The 22952-nt window shown below is 45.2% G+C and overlaps 1 protein-coding gene across 6 annotated transcripts; it reads left to right on the top strand.

The window, feature by feature from the left end:
* Positions 1-3769: 3769 nt before the first annotated feature.
* Positions 3770-22212, top strand: LOC311129676 (transcription factor ETV6-like). 6 transcript variants are annotated; one of them, XM_084162070.1, is made up of 9 exons: positions 3820-4113; positions 5777-5909; positions 15172-15557; positions 17756-17920; positions 19124-19258; positions 20436-21029; positions 21196-21338; positions 21448-21548; positions 21661-22212. In XM_084162070.1, exons 4-9 carry the CDS (start codon positions 17857-17859, stop codon positions 21761-21763), a joined length of 1140 nt encoding a protein of 379 aa, XP_084018196.1. In that variant the 5' UTR covers positions 3820-4113; positions 5777-5909; positions 15172-15557; positions 17756-17856; the 3' UTR covers positions 21764-22212. The 6 variants fall into 6 exon arrangements, with proteins under 6 accessions (XP_084018193.1, XP_084018191.1, XP_084018196.1 ...); XM_084162069.1 differs by having other exon boundaries at positions 3840-4272; XM_084162067.1 differs by lacking the exon at positions 15172-15557 and having other exon boundaries at positions 3770-4272.
* The last annotated feature ends 740 nt before the right edge of the window (positions 22213-22952 follow it).

Raw genomic sequence — 22952 nt, 5'->3', positions numbered from 1 at the left:
TCACTTTGACCCCGTCTGCCACACCATTGTCACATGTGATGCCTCAGCTGGAGCACTAGGAGCTGTCCTCTCACAGCTGCAGAATGGCATTGAGAGGCCCGTCGCCTTCGCCTCAAGGGCCCTGAGCCCCACAGAACAACGGTACTCTGTGGGCGAACGAGAAGCACTGGCCTGTGTCTGGGCGTGCGAAAGGTGGCACCTCTACCTATATGGCCGTCTGTTCACACTCCGAACCGACCACCAGTCCCTCAAAACGCTACTGTCAGCATCAGGAACTGGCCACAAGCCACTTCGGCTGCACAGATGGGCCGACCGCCTCAGACAGTATGACTATCAGCTGAAGTTCACTCCGGGGAGGGATAACGTGGTGGCAGACCTCCTCTCACGCTCCTTTGACGCTCCTACTCCGACCGTCTTGCCAGACGACAACGAAACAGAGCTTGTACAAATGCTCTACGCTCCTCTTCAGTCAGTCGTCTCACTGGAGGAGCTGAAGCAAGCATCGGAACAGGATCCCACACTGTCTACCCTGCGCACCTACATACGCACTGGATGGCCAGCACATGTGCCGGAAGAGCTGGCGACTTTCGCCAGAGTGAAGCACGAACTTTCTTGCTGGGAAGAAGTCTGTGTCTCTCGAGGGTTTTGCACTGTGGTCCCGAGTGGCCTGCGTGCGCGTGTTCTATCCATGGCGCACGAGGGTCACTTGGGCATAGTGAAGGTCAAACAGCGATGTCGAGACCTTGTGTGGTGGCCAGGCATCGACCACGACATTGAAGCCCTGGTCAGGGATTGTGCTGCATGCCTCCTCAGTGGGAAAACAGGACAGTCCGCCCCACCCCCCCTGCAGCCTCTCGCATGGCCGTCCCACCCCTGGGAGCACATCCAACTGGACATCTGTGGTGAGATCCATGGACACGTAGTCCCTCACCATCAGCGCTTCCTGGTGGTGGTGTATGACCTCCACTCTAAGTGGCCAGAAGTGGTTCCTGTCGGAACTGTCACAGCACAGGCCATCGTGGACATCCTAGACAGCCTGTTCACAAGGTGGGGCCTACCCCTTACCCTTACCACGGACAATGGGCCCCAGCTAACCTCTGCCGAGTTCTCCTCATATCTCAGCAACAAGGGAATCAAACACATCCGCACGGCCTACTACAACCCACAAGCTAACGGAGGGGTGGAACGCTTCAACCAAACGCTGAAGAACGGCATCAGAGCGCACCTGGTCCAGGGGTGCACGTTCCAAACTGCTTTGAATCAAACGCTAATGCACTACAGAGCAAGCAAACACACAACAACACAGGTCTCCCCGGCATCCCTCATGCTAGGTCGTGAGATGGAACTGCCACTGGACAGACTCAGAACACAGAGAGTAGCAGAACCGGCGACTAGGCGCACCCAAGAACAGCAGGCAGTGACCAGGCACCAAAGAGCAATGAAACAGCGTTTTGACAAGGCACACAGGGTGAAGAAGTCGATCATCCAAGTGTCAGACTGGGTCCGAGCCCGACGGCCTCAGCGGTGCAACAAAATGGCCTCATTCTGGTCGGACCCCTTGCAGGTCAGTCGACAACTGGGGCCCGCCACATTCATGATGAGCAATGGATCACGCTGGCACGCCAGCCGCCTCAGAAAAGTCCCTGCCCCTCAAGGCACACAAAACAGACATGCAGGCCAGAGACGCCACCGGATGGACCTCCTCCACCACTACCACCCGAGCCCCAGCCTCTGTGGGCTCCCCAAGGGCCAGAGCCACAAGCGGTGGCGGTTGAAGAAAGGCCTATGCGGGCACGAACTCGCCCTGCTTATCTGGGGGACTACTTAACCTCTTTTCATTCTTAGGCTCCGTTAGGTGTCTTAGTCAACCTCCAGGTTAATGGACTGAACTGGCTAGTTTGGAGAGTCCATCCGTTTAAGGGTTAATGTTTATTTCTTACAGGTATCACTCTAGGTTCTTGCCCTATGGACATTTTATATATGGTACCAGTTCCTGGTTTTGGAAAGGGGGGGGAAATGTTATGTATGGTATGACGTGCTGTACGTCGTACTGTACGTTATGGTTTACGACAGTGTGCTGCTTTAAGGATGAATGGGTTGTCAGAATGTGTGGCACATGTCATTAAACTACAGAGTGATGTACAATGTGAAACTGTGCAGATGTCCGTTCTTCTACAGCTAGGCTAGATATAAGAGCAAGATCTTGTTATATACTCTTTATATAAATAGGCCTGGAATCTTTATCATTGGAATGTAAATATGTAGGTCTGGCTACTGTCTTACTTCTTCTTCTGTGGGTTTTATGGCGGACTACATCCAAAAGTTGTATTGTTGCCATCAACTGGACGGTTTGAAATACTATCTACTGTCTAACTGTAAACAAATACCAACTATGCCCAGTAGATGTCAGATGCATCCCATCCAAAAACTCTAGGCCTATGGGAAATTAATGTCAGTCAAATCACTTCGTGATCAGAATTTTTTAACATGTCATTATTATCAATATATTGCCATGGATTTGTCGCAATTTCCATCCTTACATTTGTGCATAATTTTTCATAGTGTAACGCTGCATACTATGTGAGTGTCAGTGGAGGCTGCTGAGGGGAGGATGGCTCATAATAATGTCTGGAATGGAGTACATGGAATGGTATCAAACACCTAGTTTCCATGTGGTTGATACCATTCCATTGACTCCATTCAACCATTAGTATGAGCCGTCTTCCCCTCAGCAGCCTCCACTGGGGAGTGTGCTGCCATTACCAGATGCCAGGGAGTTACACACTACACTCACGGCTGCACTGCAGGATTGAGACCCTCTCATATTACATTGGTGGCAGATATGGGATAGCCCCTGTTGTCTCTGGCCTATGTTGGAAGTGTACCATTGAACACCATGTTGGGCTTCATGCAAAAGTACATATAGGGAGAGTAGGGCTAATTAGCCGATAGTATGCATATAATAGCCTACTCAGGGGTACTCAACTCTTACCCTACGAGGTCCGGAGCCAGTTGTTTTCTGTTCTACCTGATAATGTACTCCTGAGTGGTGCAGTGGTCTAAGGCACTGCATCACAGTGCTAACTGTGCCACTAGAGATCCTGGTTCGAATCCAGGCTCATGTATTCACTAACTGTAAGTCGCTCTGGATAAGAGCGTCTGCTAAATGACTTAAATGTAAATGTAATTAACTGGGCCTTCTTGAAACCCCAGGGGCCCCCAGTGGCACCCGGGCCACTAATTTACATTATTATTGGCCCACTTTTTATGGCTATGAATGGGTTCTCATTCCAAACTCATTCAAAGGAGGGCCGAGTGTCTGCAGGTTTTTGGGTTTTTGGGTTTTTCTTTCAATTAAGACCTAGACAAGCAGGTGAGGGAAGATCCTTACTAATTAGTGACCTTAATGTATCGCTCATGTACAAGGGTGGAGCGAAAACCCGCAGATGTGTAAACACAATCAGCAATATCCCAATATGGGGTTTCCCTTTAAGAGAGAAATGGCTGCAGAACAGAGTCTGGCTGCAGGCTAGACTAAAGTGTGTACCCTGAATATAATTATCTCATTGGCTCCCTGGATCTCGTAGGCGTCTCTTTCTAGCAATGAACTATTTGGAGACCTTTCTCCCCAACAAGAAACGCCTACGAAACTCGGGAAGCCAATAAGATAATTCTATGGAAGGAACGCCTTTTTATCCAGGCTGCAATCAAATCCTGTGCGACAAGGGGGCTGGGCTCAATGCTGGGAATTTACGTCATTTCGCCGTTTACACATCCAAATCAATGAGCAGCACCACGGAGATGTCCGCCTTTTAGTCCAGTCTTCCAGGAAGAGAATTAACCAACGCGTCGCCGAAATGTAGGGCACAGCACCAACAGAAAACAAAGAACTTTAACGCGTTTATGATAAACATGGGCATATAATGGATTGATAACAAACCTTAAACGTATTTATTACGTGGCCCGTAACCCTCCCCAAGTCAGGGAGTCGGGTGTGGGTGTTTTTTTTCTTCTGGTTTATTTCAAAGAGAACGGGAAAAGGAAAGTGGGAAGAGGAGAACTTCCTGAATTTAGCGAGACATGTCAGAATCTCCATCGCAGATCACAACCAAGGTATTTGTTGATTTTATAAAGCAGAATCAAGTTCTAGGACCCCGCGGTGAGATGCGCTAGACGCAGTCGTGTTGTTGACAACTGCATCGTTTGTGTTGGTAATCATCTGTTGCTGAGGGGAACGTTTCGCGGCTGTGTTATAGACTACAGCAGCGCCTGGTAAGTCCATCCATGCTGCGCGCAAGTTGACAGAGTTCGCAGCACACCTGAGATAAACGTTTTTCGTCACGACGTTCATTTTCATAGGCTATTGGTGCTTTCAAGAGAACGGGGAACTCGGAAAAAAACGAGGTCTAATCATGACGTCAGTGATTTTCAGTCCGGAAAGTCGGAGCTATAGAAAGATGCCCATGTTTCCGACTTGGAATTCCGAGTTGGATGACCATTCAAAACGATTTTTCCCAGGCGGAGCTCGTTTTTATCTGAGTTACCAGTTGTCTTGAACCACTGAAGTCGGAATTCGGAGATTTCCGAGTTCCCAGTTGTTGTGAACGCGGCATATGGCTTGTTTGAAAACCACCCGAAATGTGGTTAATGTTATTTGTTGCAACTATTCATGGGAATATACATGTATCTGTCACGATTATATAGCATACACACAGATAATAATTTATTTTCTATACAATACATTTTGTATATGTAAACCTGAAATATGTAGGCCTAAAATATGTAAAATAGTTGCAGTGCAAAAAGGCATGCTGTTTATCATGTTATTACATTACAATGACGGTCTAAAGTTGGATCTTCAAATTTCAGGTGACAAGGAAACTATTTGGGATTGTTGGGATGTAGCCTAGGAGAGTAGGCCTAGATATATTTTGGAATTATATTGTTTTGCAGAGAGACGTAGCAGAGTTAATGTAGGCTATATGTATGCTCCTCTAAACACACGCACACACACACTCACTCTCTCGCTCCCTCTCGACCCCATCTGTACCTGAACACCTTTTTGACCGTACACAGCCTTGTCAAATCTGGGCTGTACAAATGCCAAATCTTCTAAAAGTAAGACTTGATATAGTGTGCTAATGTTGGCTATAGGCTTCCGAAAACATAAAGTATTCTTGAAGAGTAGAGCAGTCTGCGCAATAAAATGAGATTAAAAGCTTATTGCTACATATCCCACAGTGAGTTCCTGGTACAGTAGGCTAATAGGAACTAGCCATTTTAGATTGACTGGTTGAATGAATCACCAATCCGTGTTATACAATGCCTATAAACATAATATTCAGCAGCACTGATTGGCCCAGACATACACTCACCTGTTAACTGTTGCTTTCCATAGAAGATGCTGAACAGAAAGAGGCAAATTAATGATGTTACAATAACATATTACACAACAGCACATGTATACATTGTCATGTTGAGGGGTTACATTTTGTATAAGTAAATGTGCAGAATTACCAGTAAGTTCAACCTCCTGTTTAGTGACTGGCTGCATTGACCATGCAAACGCAGCAGCGTCTTTCTCAAATAAGTTAAATACGATTTAATGAATAAAAAGATTGGCTATGTGTAGGTACCTTATCGCTTAGATACAGAATGTCTTTAAAGGGTGTTATAGTTTCTCTGCATGGTGATTCTCAGGCTGTTTGGGTTTAAGGATGGTTTTCGGGGAGGTTTGTAACTAAGGCATGCTTTGTGTCTGTGTGTCTATTCATAGCAGGAGAGGAGCTCATTCAGTCCTTCCTCCGCGAGCCCCCTGCCAAACTCCACTTCCTCCCCCGTCCATGCTCCCACAGCCAGGCCAGCCAGCCGAATGGAGGACGAACCTGCCAGGCTGCCAGTGCACCTGCGTGAGTCACACACACACACACACACATGCAGACGCATGCCAAACACACACACACATAACACACACACAATTCATGACACCCACAGGCGCACACAAACAATACATGACAGTCATAATCAACAAAGAAATCTCTTTGTCTTTGCAGCCTGCATTCTCCTTATCCCATAAACATTGGTTTTGAGAGCTTTTGACCTCAGAAAATGGCTGATTGAAAGCCATGATTTACTATAGCTACTTGCATGTCACGTCATGACTCTCCCCATGTGGACAGACAGACCTACTCATGTATCCCCCCTCTTAGTTGCTGAAGCAGACCAAGGGTCAGAGACCAACACAAGACGTCTACTGGAACATACTGTAGCAGAGTCACTGTACTGGAACACTACACAGTAGAACACGGTGGAATGCAACACAGCAGGACAGTGACAGCCAACACAACTCAGTACACGGCAGTGTTCAGTACGATAACACCTCAGTGTACTGAAGGACAGCACAGCACAACACAACACAGCTCAGTACAAGAGAATAGAGAACAGCACAGAATAATAGCCCAGTATAATGGAGGAGTATAGAATGGAAAGAAGGCAGGAGAAGAAAGGAAGTAGGAGATGGGTTGGACAGGGGAGAGTCTAGAAATAGGAGAGCGAGGGAGGTAATACAGGACAGAATAGGACAGGATGGACAGGAAGGAAAGCAAGAAGACAGTAAATATGAGGTGAGGTGGAGAGGATTTGATTTGTATCGAGAGGGCAGATGCGTATATTGATTAACTTTGCTACATTACATTATTCTGCACTGTTGAGGAAGAGTGGCAAGTAAGCATTTCACTGTACGAATAAACTTTGATTTGAGGTGTTTACTGATCTGACATGGTTGGAAAAGTGAGAGCATTGGTGGAAACCATGTTTTTTACCTATTCTTAAGACCAGTAAAATCCCCAAGGGCCTCAAAAAAGGAAGGAAGGGAGGGAGGAAGGAAGGAAGGAAGAAGTAAGAAGGACAAGGAGAGGAGGGAACATGACAACCGTGTGCTGTCTGGTGGAGCTGACGGCAGGTCTCAACCGGCCACTGCCTGAGCCAATAAAACAACAGGCGGGGTTGGATCACGGCCAGGATATAGACCGGGTGTTTAAAGAGTTGTAGAGTCACTGGGCCTGCTCTTTATGAAAAACTATTTATATTTAACCAGGCACCTTTTAACATGTAGGACTTTTAGGGTTTAGAAGACTAGTGAGATTGATATTTGTATTTCTTCAGTGAGTTTGGATATACATTTTCCCACTGGGCACAGCCGTCAATTAAAACGTCTATTCCACGTTGGTTCAACATAATTTCATTGGAATGACGTAGAAACAATGTCGATTCTACCAGTGTGTGCCAAATGGGTTGTTGTGGGAACTTATATGAGAGTAATTGACCAAAAAATTGGGGGTTTGTTGATGTGTGTTTGGCGAAAATATGGTACAGTACTCATCAATTATTAGACCAGTATATTAACACACTTTGTGGTAAGCTCAATGTCTAAAAGAAATTACCTGTAGTGTCTATGCACATGGACCATACAGAGGAAATTCCCCAGTTCCACTTCCCCTTTTGTATTGTCATAGAAAAGGGAAGAACGTTTAACATGTCTGTTTTGGTCTGAGGTTGTCTGTTATGGCCGTTTATCTGGGCGTGGTAAATGTGGTCTCATTTACATTTACATCATTTAGCAGACACTCTTATCCAGAGCGACTTACAAATTGATGCATTCAACTTATGATAGCCAGTGGGATAACCACTTTTGTATTTTTTTTTTTTTTTTTTTTTATGGGGGGGGGGGGGGGGGGGGTAGAAGGATTACTTTATATTATTCCAGGTATTCCTTAAAGAGGTAGGGTTTCAAGTGTCTCCGGAAGGTGGTCAGTGACTCCGCTGTCGTGGGGGAGCTTGTTCCACCATTGGGGTGCCAGAGCAGCGAATAGCTTTGACTGGGCTGAGCGGGACTCCTGGACTGTGAGCTTCCAATCAACTTTTTATTTGAATCTTTAGATTAGGGAAGATTTCCTGCATTCTACATGTTGACTCTGTCTTTAACTCTGTTAAATATATCAACAAACCTTCACCTGTAGGCCTACACTACCCAATCCTCTTATTAGAACCTCCTTTGGCTCAAAGCCATCGCTCTTCCTGACAATGATCAAGTACCCTTTTCTTCCTCAAACAACTTATAACACGTTTGCTCCCCTCCACACACATCACACAGCTGGATCCAACTGGCACATGTACTGTGAGAGACAAACTGTCCACATTCAAAGGCAATTTGTCCAGGGGGAAAGAAAGAAATAAACTTTTTTTTAAAGGGAGAGAGGAAATTGCAGTGTGGGCAGAAAACAGCCTTCTCCATTTCCTGAAGAGGAAGTGGATTAGATCAGGGGGAGAGTTGCAGCCTGCTCCTCACTCTCAAAGAAGGCTACTCTCCTTTTTAACCCCTTTAGCCAGGAGTGTTAGAAACCACCCCACTCTGAATGGGAGAGGTTTGTCTTTACCCGTGTGTCTGGGTGAATGTTTTTGAAGTAGTGAATTTAGGGTTCCATCTCTCCATCACATTGGTGGATTTTCACTTGAATCCTCCAATTTCCTGTCTGTTAGTTGTCACATATTGTTGAACTATAGACCATGCAAATGAAAAGGAAATAAACATAACTGTAAAACACTCAATTCTACTGTTTGCTTGCACTTGAGTTAAGTGGATGACTTTTCAACCCACAATTCCATCACATGCATTAATCGTGTTTACTTAATTGTCTTGCTATGTGTCAGCCTCAAGGTCACCCTCCTAGCAGACACTAAGAAGCGTAGCGGTGTCATTTAGGCTCACTGCAATAAGGGATTCACACTATTTACTGACGTCACAAGTCGGGTGGGTACTGATGGGGATGTAACATTGAGACACCTGTGCAAAGTAACACAAGGTCAAAGAATATGGAGTGAGTGTCTGTGTGGGAAGTTGTATGCAGAGCACCGTTTACATTAAACATAGAAGCTTATTGAACATGACAAATCTCTTGCTGGGTGACAGAGAAAGAAGCCTCTTCTTGGAAACTTGGCTTGCTGCTGTTGGTCTTTGTAAACCTTTCTCAATAGATTGTTTGCTTTGCTCACAGCTGGGTTTCTACTGTGTGTGTGTGGGTGGCTGAGAGTGTGAGACTGTCTTTGTGCACAGGCATGTTGTTGTGTGCTTGTGTATTAATCAATCTCTCTGTGTGTGCGTGTCCGCATGTCACTGTGAGTAATTGTACTGTGTGTGTGTGTGCCTGCATATTCGTTTCTGGAGTCTTGCTGTATTTGTAAAGATGTTTGCATGCATATCTACGGTACAGTACATACAAAAGGGTATTTGAGTGTCTGTGTGTGTGCAGTCATTGTATATATATGTGTGTGTGTGTGTGTGTGTGTGTGTGTGTGTGTGTGTGTGTGTGTGTGTGTGTGTGTGTGTGTGTGTGTGTGTGACTGTGTGTATATGCCAGTGCCTTGCAGAGCGGAAATTTCCTGCCCCTGGAAGCCGTTCTCGTCCTCAGGAATTTCCTGAGTGGGCAGACGGCGCTTCCTGAATAAATGTTGTTGTTTTCCCCCCTCGTTCCTTTTTCTCTCTCTGAAAGGGAAACTGTTCTCACATGCCAACAGCCAAGTGGAGAGCAGCCCCGTTCTCTTCCTGTTTGAAACACACTCCACATGACATCAAGGAAAGAAGGGGTTTTGGGGGGAAAGTGGGGAAAGTAGGGGTCATAGTTCCCCACCCCAAACCAACCAGGGAGCAAACTGAGCCCACCAGACAGATTGATGCTTAAAAGACATAGCTATGTTGCTAATGCTACCCATGCTCCCTTTAAAGGGTGACTGCACTTCCTTTGGCTTTGTTTTGAAGATTGCTCAATAAGAAATGCTAGAGACCATGACTGAAGGCAAACCAGAGTTGTCTTGGGGGTGTGGTTTGATGTGGTTGTGTTATGTTTGCATATAGACTCTTTCCAGTATATAGACTCTTGGCTGCAGTAAGGTTCATTCGCGGGCTGTGCCACAACCGGCCGGGAGTCCCATAGCACGGCGCACTATTGGCCCAGCGTCGTCTGGGTTAGGGGAGGGTTTGGCCGGGGGGGCATTACTTGGTTCATCGCGCTCTAGCGGCTCCTTGTGGCGTGCTGGGTGCCTGCAGGCTGACCCCGGTCGCCAGTTGAACGGTGTTTCCTCCGACACGTTGGTGCGGCTGGCTTCCTGCTTAAGGAGCGCGGTTAGGCAGGTCATGTTTCAGAGGACGCATGACTCCACCTTCGACTCTCCCGAGCCCGTTGGGGAGTTGCAGCGATGAGACAAGATTGAAATTGGGGAGAAAAAGGGGGCAATGTTTGCAAACACAGAAAGGGGTCTATTGTACCCTGGCATGTGTTGTTTGTCCCTCCTGAGTCACTGTTGCAACAACAACCACTTCCTCAAAATATTAATTAATTTAGACAATTTTGCAGAGGAGGTCTTAGTCGTGCAATTTTGCGTCTAGCTAAGGTGTCTGGTGCAGTAATTCTTAAGTAAAAACATTTGCATGAAAAACTAGTCCATGCACTGCATACAGTCCATCGAGCTGGGAAAGTCTGGCTCCGCGCTCAGGACTGATTTCTGAGAACAAATAATATCTTTACAACATCATCTGCAAGCTGTCAAACTATTGTAAATAAAGCACAAGCAACACACTGTTTATCAGTGTACAAAATCACTTGCTAGCTTGCGAAGTTCCAACTCTGTGTTTGTCAATGAAGCTAGCAAGTAGAAGCTAGCAGGCACATTGAGCAGCCAGGCCACAATCGGCTTATCAAATAACTGGCGAATTGTGTGCATCGGTGCCGTTTAAATAATAAATAAAAAATTCAACTTTCTCACTATCTATTACCAGAGTGTGCAGCTGTCTGACAGTGTTTCATAGGGAATCATGATACAAAACAGGTCGTGGGGGGAAACAAGATGCTTGCGAATGGGTTTTGGAAAAGTGCTCTCTGATCGTCTCAATTCTCATTTGCCCAAAAAAGTGGCAGACTCGAGTGATTGACACTATCAAACATCAGAAAGTGGCCAGTCCATAAAGGGCTTAGGGCCAAGGGTTATTTCATCATAACGTTGGCGACGTGTTATCTTATGTAAACAAGGTCTGAGGTGCTGGCAGGTAGCTTAGTGGTTAAGAGCGTTGTGCCAGTAACCGAAAGGTCGCTGGTTCTAATCCCCGAGCTGACTAGGTGAAAAATCGGTCGATGTGCCCTTGAGCAAGGCACTTAACCCTAATTGCTCCTGTAAGTCACTCTGGATAAGAGCGTCTGCTAAATGACTAAAATGTAAAATGTGCTGCGTAATGGGCAGGTCTGTCTCACTGTCTGGAGGTTCTGGCTGCTATGATTGGATAGACAAACTAATTTACAGAACTCCGTTTTGGACGAGACTGACTTTATGACCAAAATTATCCTATTTACACTTTGTAGTTAATTTTGACACTAGAATTCATGTTTCTAACTCATACCGATGGCACAACCAACTTCTCTGGTTTCAAATGGCCTAAGGGGCAGTTTACCTTTTTAAGTGAAGGGGCTACTGCAGATATCATTAGAATAGATGACATGCTAATTTCCATGACATGGCCTTGGTCATTGTGGTTTAATACAGAATAATTCTGGATTGAACAACGAGGTCAAACTGAGAACAGCTATTCACTTGAACATCTCTGAAACCTCTTTAGCTGGGCTGATGTACAGTTGAAGTCGGACGTTTACATACACTTAGGTTAGAGTCATTAAAACTTGTTTTTCAACCACTCCAAACATTTCTTGTTAATAAACAAACATCTACTTTGTGCATGACACAAGTAATTTTTCCAACAATTGTTTACAGACAGATTATTTAATTTATAATTCACTGTATCACAATTCCAGTGGCTCAGAAGTTTACATACACTAAGTTGACTGTGCCTTTAAACAGCTTGGAAAATTCCAGAAAATGATGTCATGGCTTTAGACGTTTCTGATAGGCTAATTGACATCATTTTAGTCAATTGGAGGTGTACATGTGGATGTATTTCAAGGCCTACCTTCAAACTCAGTGCCTCTTTGCTTGACATCATGGGAAAATCAAAAGAAATCAGCCAAGACCTCAGAAATAACATTGTAGACCTCCACAAGTCTGGTTCGTCCTTGGGAGCAATTTCCAAACGCCTGAAGGTACCACGTTCATCTGTACAAACAATAGTACGCAAGTATAAACACCATGGGACCACACAGCTGTCATACCGCTCAGGAAGGAGACGTGTTCTGTCTCCTAGAGATGAACGTACTTTGGTGCGAAAAGTGCAATTAAATCCCAGAACAACAGCAAAGGACCTTGTGAAGATGCAGGAGGAAACAGGTACAAAAGTATCTATATCCACAGTAAAACGAGTCCTATATCGAAAGGCCGCTCAGCAAGGAAGAAGCCACTGCTCCAAAACCACCATTAAAAAGCCAGACTACGGTTTGCAACTGCACATGGGGAGAAAGATCATACTTTTTGGAGAAATGTCCTCTGGTCTGATGAAACAAAAATAGAACTGTTTGGCCATAATGACCATCGTTATGTTTGGAGGAAAAAGGGGGAGCTTGCAAGCCGACGAACACCATCCCAACCGTGAAGCACTGGGGTGGCAGCATCATGCTGTGGGGATGCTTTACTGCAGGAGGGACTGGTGCACTTCACAAAATAGATGGCATCATGAGGAAGGAAAATTATGTGGATATATTGAAGCAACATCTCAAGACATCAGTCAGGAAATTAAAGCTTGGTCGCAAATGGGTCTTCCAAATGGACAATGACCCCAAGCATACTTCCAAAGTTGTGGCAAAATGGCTTAAGGACAATAAAGTAATGGTATTGGAGTGGCCATCACAAATCCCTGACCTCAATCCTATTGAAAATCTGTGGGCAGAACTGAAAAAGCGTGTGCGAGCAAGGAGGCCTACAAACCTGACTCAGTTACACCAGCTCTGTCAGGAGGAATGGGCCAAAATTCACCCAACTTATTGTGGGAAGCTTGTGGAAGGCTACCCGAAACGTTTGACCCAAGTTAAACAATTTAAAGGCAATGCTACCAAATACTAATTGAGTGTATGTAAACTTCTGACCCACTGGGAATGTGATGAAATAAATTAAAGCTGAAATAAATCATTCTCTCTACTATTATTCTGACATTTCACATTCTTAAAATAGTGGTGATCCTAACTGACCTAAGACAGGGAATTTTTACTAGGATTAAATGTCAGGAACTGTGAAAAACTGAGTTTTAAAATGTATTTGGCTAAGGTGTATGTAAACTCCCGACTTCAACTGTATGTTCCTAATACATCTGCATGATTTAGTATGCAGCATGTCATATATGACCTTCAATCCTTTAAGGTCTGTTAACGTTCTTGGTTAACGTTAAGTACTTGGTTGGTATTCTATGGCTCTAAGCTCTCGTTTGAGAACCAGTGTCCACAATAAGATTTTAAAAAGCAGTCCGTTGAAACATTTAAGGGTATAGCTAGCTCTGTTTTGAACAATAACCTCTATCTAGCATGTACATGTTCAGTGGTCTGTTTGCCCAAAGAGAAGGAATGCATGGTAGCTGGTAGGTGTGCATTTAAGATTCACAAGTGTAGCTTTTGAGGTGCAGCATTAGTACAGTACTACTCGTTCCTGCATTTTCTAAAAGAGGGCGGACCTTCTCTTATAAAAAAACATAAATAGAATCAGTGAAGGCAGGAACTTATTGAAAACAAACTACAGTACATGGGCCAACTTGCCCCCAATGAGCAACATACTATCAAACAGGTTGCACTACTTCCTCCCCATAAACCAAGCGTTTGATTGGTAATCTGTTTTATGCTTGTTTTGACTGGATGAAATCCAATCCGGCTAGACTTGGAACAGGCAGTTTCCAATGAGGTGAAGTATGTAGTTTGGAGGAGGGGCGATAAAGTGAAGGACAGAAACTGGGAGAGTGAGGGTGTGAGTAGGGGAAATGTGTAAGGTGTCACACCCTCATGTCTGTGACAAAAGGCCTCCTCCCCTCCCTCCTCTTCTCCTTCCTACTCTGCATGAAGAAAAGCTATTTTCAATCAAGAATGAAAGAGCAATATCCGCCTCTTCATTCAAGAGGGAAAGCAAACATTTGCAGCAGAGGTAATTGACTAGAGAGAGCATTGATTCAGGAAACATACTTGATGTTTTGACCAAAGTCCTTAGCAGTCAAAAGTATTTGCAGACTTCTATAGCATTTACAGTACATTCACAAAAAATATTTTGTTATTCATTCCAGGTAAAACTGCACACACACACACATTACTGGTCTGACCTTAGAGTTCTACAGAATGGACACATATTTCCCCTGAATGTTCTGTTTTGCCGAGAGAGGGGTGGGGTGAGAGGCGTTAAAGAGGTTGGGGGGTTGTGGAGGGTAACAACGAAACAAGATACAAGTGATCTCATCCCTTCTCTCCTTCATTCATCCCAAGCGCTTACGAGTTGCCCCGGCAACAGCGAGCACCACTGTGTGTGTGTGTGTGTGTGTGTGTGTGTGCGTGCGGGGGCCTGCAAATCCACAGAGTGAAAATTATGTGTCATCAGAGAGGATTAGTAGCCCACGGTTTAGTCAAGGGCCTTTCGGTTGGATCCGCCGGTCGTGTTCGAGACTGTTTCATCCCATACACAAACAGACTGCACACCAGAAACCCGAGATGGTGTCCAACAAAGACACGGATGGTGAAACGAGAGCGGGGGCTGAAATTGATTTGGTCATGAACACTGAAACAAGAAATCTGTTGCATGTTCTTACACAACTGAAATGTGAAAAGGATTGGGCGAAAGGGGAAACTTCTCTGAGCCCGTGAGGGACAGAGTAAGATGCAGGGCTAATCAGAGGCACTGTCACTCTCTCTTTTTCTGGCTGCCTCTGTGAGCTCTCTCTCTCTCTCTGCGCATGTGTTTGTGTCTGCTGACTCTTAATATCCGTTTCTCTTCCTGTTGGTCTTTCCTTCTTTTTCAACCCCTTCTTTTCTCCCTCTGGATACTGTTTGCTCTTCCCCCTCTCCTTGTCTTTCTCCCCCCCCTCATACTTACTTTACCTCTCCATATCTCTCCCTTTTTCTACCACTTCTCCGTTATTGTTTCTGGTTCCCATCCCTCTTTCTATCCCCCTCCGCGTTCTATCCTTTTCTCACTCTGCTCTCTTCATTGCAGCTGACTGTTGATAAACCTCACAGCGTCGCTCCCTAACCGTACCGCAGGAAGTTTCCTGTGCTGAAACGGAGCCCATGCTGGATCGCTTCCTGCCCAAGTGCGTTGTGGGACACGTTTGTTTGGGCCCCCTTCCTCCTCCTTCTCCCCCCACTCCTTCCTCCACTGGGCCCTGTGCAGATGGCTGGGTCCGGCAGGCCGGATCTCAGAGGGGTTTTGGCAGCGTTGTGCCTTCCTTCTCTTGTTCCCCTCTCTCTCCAGCCCTGGAGAGAACATACCACGGCAGTGACCTCACAACCAGGGCCTCCCTGCACGCTGTACACATCACTAAGGTCATGTGATTAAGGGGTCACCCGTAGGCGACACAGCTGGTGGATGCTGAGCATATGGTAATTAGATCTGTTCTCTTGTTAGGTGATACTGGTAACTTACTGATGGCGTTTCTGTTTTCACCACGGGAGTCAATGGCTTTGTTTGGTTGTTCAATCTAAAATCCAGAGCTGGTATTAGAAAAATACATCTAGATTGGAAGGGTAAAAGGATATGAAAACATATTTCATTGGGACATTGTTTGGCATTCTAAAATTCCTACAAACAATGTTATTCTTGAACACTGGTATCCAACTGTTATATGATTTACACCTCTTTACTCATAAGAGGGCTCTTTACCTGTCATATGTTACCCCTCGGGGTGCCAATTGGCCCCTGTGACAATCTGTAGTATTTTTCTGACTTTGGTTCTGGCTTGACTGTTTGTAGAGACTATGTAAGTAGACACTGTGTACCCTGTGTAGTGATGGAATAGACTACATAAAACATTCCATGACACATCTACTCATCAAGTTGTTCACTGTGGGTTATGTCCATAGGCTATATTCAAGATAAACTTTCCCTTCACAAGGCTATCACAAGCCCTGCCAATGTCTCTCTCTTTCTATCTCTATCTTTCTGAATATGGAAATGAAGAGGGAAATGGGAAACTGGCAATCTAAGAGAGGTTTCTTTTTATATTGATTGTTCCCTGTATAAAACGTCCTTTGTTTGACGGGCGGGGGGAAGCGATCACTCTGAAACAGAGCACGGGTTCCGATTACTCGTGTGACATTGACATTGCGCGCGCCGCCGGCCAAAGATAACAACTGTCCCATTCCAAGAGGAAGTGTTTGAGGCCTGGCGATAAGTGAGACGTAGAAACTGCCGCTTTTTGTCTGGTGTGGGCGTGATGGATGCTGCTCTGGTGGTTTGCTCTGTGTGTGTGTGAGGGAGTCCATGAGGCACAACGATACTGTAAATCCTAGTACAAATACACAGGTATATTCATGTAAATATAGGCCACCCAGTACCCAATGACATCATCTAGATCAGGGCTCTCAACCCTCTTCCTGGAGAGATACCCTCCTGCTACAGACGCCAGAGAAAACATTTCCTGACACAAAACAACACTGACTTTTCTGTCAATGATTTATGTGCTAAACATATAGTAATCCCTATTGCAATATGATGAGCAAGACTGGGAAAACAATATGACTTGACTCATATGCTGTATAAACCCATGGTAAGGCTTTCCAGCTGATATGAATTACATGCTATTTACTTTCTAGACATCCACTGCTCTCTGATTACCGCAGTCAAACACACCATTGTTTTTTTACATTTTAGCAGACGCTCTTATCCGGAGCTACTAGGGCACATCGACAGATTTTTCACCTAGTCGGCTCGGGGATTAGAACCAGCGACCTTTCGGTTACTGGCACAATGCTCTTAACCACTAAGCTACCATGGACAACACTATTGTGTGGGTTTAACGAAGAATGTAATGTGATTTTATGACATCCATTTCCTAAAAGAATGAATGGAATGCACCTCAAGGTTTGATTTAACCACATTGTTATTGTTTAGGTTACAAGGAACAAGGTTATCATTTTGTAAGTCATGGTCGTAGACACACATTTGTGGTGAGCGTTGATTCCTGGGCTATTGCTCATTGCAGTCAGTCACTAATACGTTTGGGCAATCCATCAGTGCAGATGTTTCGCTCTCGTAAATTCCCACGGCAGTGAAATAAATATTTCAGAGACTGCAGGGTGAACAATGTCAGCACTATTTCCTCTGGTATTCCTCAGTGTATCCTTTCCTATTATGCACTATTTATTAGATTAGTCTAATACACATTTATTCATACACTATGTTTTAGACTGACTGAGAGAAAGTCACAGGCTTTCCTTTGCAAACTACATGTCTACCAAGGTTAGCTCACAAATACTGACAAACATGAAGCAAATATGAAATGAATGTACTGTATGTGAGCACATGTCTGACTTAAGTTTCCTCTTTCTTGTTCTCCACCTCCTCCATTCCTGCACTTTGCTTATCTCACCTCATACCCCTTCTCTTCCCCCTCTCCGCTAATCCTCTAATCAATCCCTCTTTTACTTTGATCTCCTTCCCTCATTTCCCCTTTTACTGCCCCCTCTGTCTCCTTCCTTCCTCTCTCCCTTTGCTCCTTCCTTTACTTCCCCACGGTCTCCCCGCTCCTCTCTCATTCCTCTCTCTCTCTCCTACCACTCATCTCTCCCTCCACCCCCAGGCCTGCAGCCAGTGTTTTGGAGCAGGGAGGACGTGGGCCAGTGGCTGCGCTGGGCGGAGAGGGAGTTTGCCCTGCGGCCCAACACCAGCGGCAGCTTCCAGATGAACGGCAAGGCCCTGCTCCTCCTCACCAAGGAGGACTTCCGCTACCGCTCGCCCCACTCCGGTACGCCCACTTCCCACGGTCCTTGTTAAATCAAAGGGTTGCTATGTTATTATAACACATTTTTCTAACAACATGCTCATGTTTAACAATTAATTAATATTGAAGGGGGAATGACTTTGGAGAAATGGCACAGTGACCTAAGATAATAGTCGTGTCTAGAGCATACACTGAATGTCTTTGATAGACGATATTTGTAAAATATGTCAGTAGATCTGCTCAGCTGGAAGAAAGCAAGAGGAAGAACAATATCAGGCGATTCAGCAGCTGCCTTAGTGGAGTTGCTGTCTGTCTTTGTTGTTGGGGGGAGGAAGTAGGAGACTGGTTGGGTAAATGGCCGATCAGGAAGTGCAAACCGACCTCAACTGTCACCTGCTAACACCAGGAATTTCCCCTGCAGCGCCGTGTTAAACAGCAGGGCCAGAAAGTGAGAACTGAAAGGGGTGTATGTGTGCGTGTGTGTGTGCCTGTGGCATCTTCACTTCCTTATGTGTGTGACTGTGTCAGTACGTGTGTGTGCTGGAGTGTGTGTGTGCCTGCGGCTTCACTTCCTTTATGAGAACCATTTCCTTGATGTTCTGACGGGAAGCCTCTCAAATTGAAGAGAAAAAAAAAAGTCCCTCCATTTTCTTTGAGGGGAAATACTCTCTCTGAGCCCTTCATACACAGGTAATGAGTTAAATCTTTCAGGGTGGCTTAGTAATGCAATTTTTACACATTGAGCATATACCGTGTTCTGTTACTGCCATCTCTGTTGTAGAAGACACTACAAGCTTTTTTTCATATTGTCTGACACAATCAACTTAGCCTTAACACAGGAATCTGGGAGGTGCTACAAAGTGGTTGGTTGGTTGGTTTATGACTTGCCATTAGGATTGTGTCACGTCCATGACCACCTCAAGTAGTCTACTTTGTAGAATTTGTAAGAGGAGGTATGGGAGTTGCTAGGCAATAATATCAAGTCTTGAACTGTCTCTTGGCATGCTGAATCATTAGCAACGCTATGACTCTTGTCCTGATCTATTGGCATAATTTCCCATCTGTTTGGTCCAGACATGTTTTTAGACTCCAGTAAAGATCACTGGTCGGAGCCTGATCCTTTTGATGACATTGATTGACAGCTGCTGCCATGTCTATGTGGTACGCCATTGGAGGGGCTCATACGGTAACCTCTGACCTCTAACCACTGACCTGTGTCTCCTGCAGGGGACGTCCTGTACGAGCTGCTGCAGCACATCCTGAAGCAGAGGAAGCCACACGTCCCCTACCCCTCCGCCTACTTCCCCGGCAACTCCTTTCACCCTCTGCCAGAGGGAGCTCTCCAGCACCACAAACTGGAAGGTCAGTGATGTTCAATAGGCACACTGTAGCAAAAGGCTTTGTAATGGCAAATGAAAATCTGTGTTCAGACAAGTTCAGGTTGTACATTACGTTTCACTCTCCCTACTGAACACCAGCCTGACGATGTTCCTGAGATCACACAAACTGAAGAAAGAATCGAGAGAGACGATTACAGGAAAGCGTTGAATTGAATGGGGGGAACACGGTGGCGTTGAGTTCAACAACTTTAGGATGGTTGTTGATTATTATAACGTGATCTTAGAGAGCCAGTCCAATCAGACCAATATGAAATTGACTTATTAGCATATGGGGGAAAAACAACAACATTTGAGGCCCACCATGGAGTGGAATATTGAACGTATGACCATTGCATCACTTTCCTGACATTATTATTTTGTTATTCATCAAACTTGTCTGCCAGAAGGATTTCACAATTCTGTTCTTTTCTAGGGGAATTTGTCATGAGTAAATTCCCCTGAAGAACCCAACTGATCTGACTTCTGTTTCACAGGAGTTACTCAACAATATTAGACAGTGGCTTCAATTCAAGTATTTAATAACACACGATCAGAGAAAATCAGTTGGTCATGTAGCAATACAATTGCGAGAAAGCATCTCAAGTTTGCTTTAAGTGAATCTGACAAAAGTAATGTGGTTCAATGGCAACTCAACTCTAGACTCTAGAGAGAGCTGTTTACGTCTCTGTTTAATATCCACCTGACAAGGGGAGGGACTTCTTCGTGCTACACTTTGGACTCCTTTCCCTGGTATGGATAGAAGGAAATTTGAGGAGAGAGGGGAGGAGAGGTGTGGGGTTGGAGTGTTGACAGTGAAACCTGCTCCACAAGGAAATGCTTCTATATTTAAACAACCTTTGGTCTAGCAGTTCATTATCTACAGTTCTTCATCTCTACATGTTTTATAGGGGAAGTGATTGGGTTAGATGATTAAGATGCTCATGACTTCCTTGTTGTTTGGTAAGCAGAAGCAAAGATATTTATTTCTTGCAAATACTGTAAGTACAGTAATATCCTACCCAGTAGAGGGCAGTCCAAACCAATCACTAATAATCTACCACCCACATACATTGTGAGACATGATGACGTTTGTAAATGGGTGTAGTGACATCTACTGGACGTCATGTAAATATGTTTGAAACATATGCCCTTCATTGCAGAAACGGTACGGCGGACACCACGTGGTACAGAGCCCCTACCCCAGCACCCTCCCACCATCGAGCTCCGACACCGCTCCCGCTCGCCCATCCAACCCGCTCCCCGCCTCTCCCCCCTGGACCTCAACCACCCACGCCCTGGAGCCGAGGACCACCTCCAGACGTCCTCCCAGCTGCCTGACAGCAACCACCAATTGCCCGAGGACTTGTACACTCTGTCGGTGTCCCCGGCCACCCCTAACGGCCGCTGCGCCACGCCCCGCGAGGCCCCCTGCCCAGGCAGCCCCGGGTGCCAGGACGCTGCCCCCCATCGTGTCATCCAGCTCATGCCCAGCGCCATCATGCACCCCCTGCTGCTCAGCCCAGGGCGAGGAGGTGCTGCTGGAGACTTCAGGCATGGCCGTGGGGGGCCACCACTTCAGGCCCCCCATGAAAATGGGCGTGAGGGGAAAGGCCACATCCAGCTGGCACTGGCCCACCACCAGCAGCAGCAACATGCTCTGCATCAGCAGGAGGAGGCGCTGTACAGGAACCACCACGTCATCGTGCCCGTCTCGCCACCAGAGGAGCAGGCAATGCCCATTGGACGGATAGCAGGTAACTAACGCTCCTAACTACTCCTAACTACTAAGGGTTCATCTTAGAGGGTGGTGTTCACGGCTTCAACCAACTCTGGATGAAGTGTGGCTAAAAAACAGCTAAAGTTGAAGTTAACAGGTACTGTCTGAAATGTGTCACTCCTCTGACGTGTTTGTGTTCCCAGACTGCAGGCTGCTGTGGGACTACGTCTACCAGCTCCTCTCAGACAGCCGGTACGAGAACTACATCCGCTGGGAGGACACAGAGACCAAAGTCTTCCGCATCATGGACCCCAATGGCCTGGCTCGCCTGTGGGGGAACCACAAGGTAACGAACTACACCCCCCAGTGTTTGATTGGAAAAGGCATTTTCCCACAGTGCCGATTTTCTAAAAGTTCTGTGTTAAAGTTCTAAGTTGTTCCATTGGTTTTAACAGAACAGGACCAATATGACATACGAGAAGATGTCACGAGCACTGAGACACTACTACAAACTGAACATTATCAGGAAAGAGCCAGGACAGAGACTCTTATTCAGGTATGGTAGGGTTTAGTTAAAACACAATAATTATTTGAAGTAAAAACATATATATACACTTGTTCAGTTTGAGTTAACTAATGATTAACCACTGTGTGTATGTGTGGTTCAGGTTCATGAAAACCCCAGATGAGATTATGAGTGGACAAACTGAAAGGCTGGATCACATAGAGTCTGACACAGAAGATCAAATCTACATCAAAGAGGAATGCTGAGGCCTCTGGGAAATGGAGTCCACTAAAGCGATGAACTACTACAGCCGCTGATGCCTTTCGGAAAGCAGCTTGAACAATCGTCTCAAACCGAGAGCGCCCGGACATTCACTCTATCTAAAACTCAGAGGAACTTGAAGGTGACGTCTCTAGATTGCCTTTAAAACTTTAAGATTTTCTTTCCAGACAAATCTTATCAGTTGTTTTCTGTCTTAATGCAAGGAGTTCAAAGGACCTGGCGACAAGTATATCTCATGAGACTTTTAAAAAAGCATTCCTTTTCCCTGAACTGCCACAGCAAATCAATCATTTCATGTTTGTCATGTCATACATTGTTGATTTTTCTTCCACATGTGCATTAAGTATAAGAAAATGTTGCAATTTGTGCAAATAATGGGAGGGTGTGTGTAGCTGGAACGTCTTCACCACAGAATAAATCTTTTTGAACAATTTGTATGGCTGACCTCTTTAAAATGCATCTGACCTTATTGCCTGAAGCATATGTCTAGCAATCATTCCTGAAACGATTGAATGAAGTGATATGTAGGCTAAATGTATTTTTTTTCCTTCTTTTTTTACATAAGACGTGAAGTTTGGAACTTTATTCTGAAACAATTCACATGGTGGCAATGCTGCACCACTTTTGACTGTAAACCATCATAGTTCACTGCACTGTAGACCAAGTCCAGCTCTATTGAAGTTAAAGGTCCAATGCAGCTGTTTTTATCTCAATATCAAATCATTTCTGAGTAACAATAAGTACAGTACTGTGGTTTTGTTTTCAATTAAAATGATCAAAAAGAAACAAAAATAGCTTCTTAGCAAAGAGCAATTTCTCAAGCAAGAATTTTGTTAGGATTGTCTGGGAGTTGTCTGAGTGGGGAGGGGAAAACTGAAAACTAGCTGTTAGGCAGAGGTTTTTCTTATTGGTCTATTAACTAATGATGTCACCAGGCAGGCCAAAACTCCACCCCACCAAAACAGGCTGACATTTTCAAACAGCTCTTACACTATAATAATATAATAATAATAATAATATGCCATTTAGCAGACGCTTTTTATCCAAAGCGACTTACAGTCATGCGTGCATACATTATTTTTAAAAATTTTTTGTGTATGGGTGGTCCCGGGGATCGAACCCACTACCTTGGCGTTACAAGCGCCGTGCTCTACCAACTGAGCTACAGAGGAC

This window comes from Coregonus lavaretus, assembly GCF_964263955.1.
Source record: "Coregonus lavaretus genome assembly, chromosome: 5".
Taxonomy (NCBI): Eukaryota; Metazoa; Chordata; class Actinopteri; order Salmoniformes; family Salmonidae; genus Coregonus; species Coregonus lavaretus.
This window is presented reverse-complemented; position numbering and strand designations above follow the sequence as displayed.

Excerpts from the sequence above, each read along its gene's own strand:
- LOC311129676 (XM_084162065.1), top strand. The coding sequence starts at position 4,081 with ATGTCAGAATCTCCATCGCAGATCACAACCAAG. Across the intron at positions 5,910-17,755 it reads CAGGCTGCCAGTGCACCTGC|GCCTGCAGCCAGTGTTTTGG; the intron begins GTGAGTCACACA and ends CTCCACCCCCAG. Across the intron at positions 19,259-20,435 it reads CCAGCACCACAAACTGGAAG|AAACGGTACGGCGGACACCA; the intron begins GTCAGTGATGTT and ends CCTTCATTGCAG.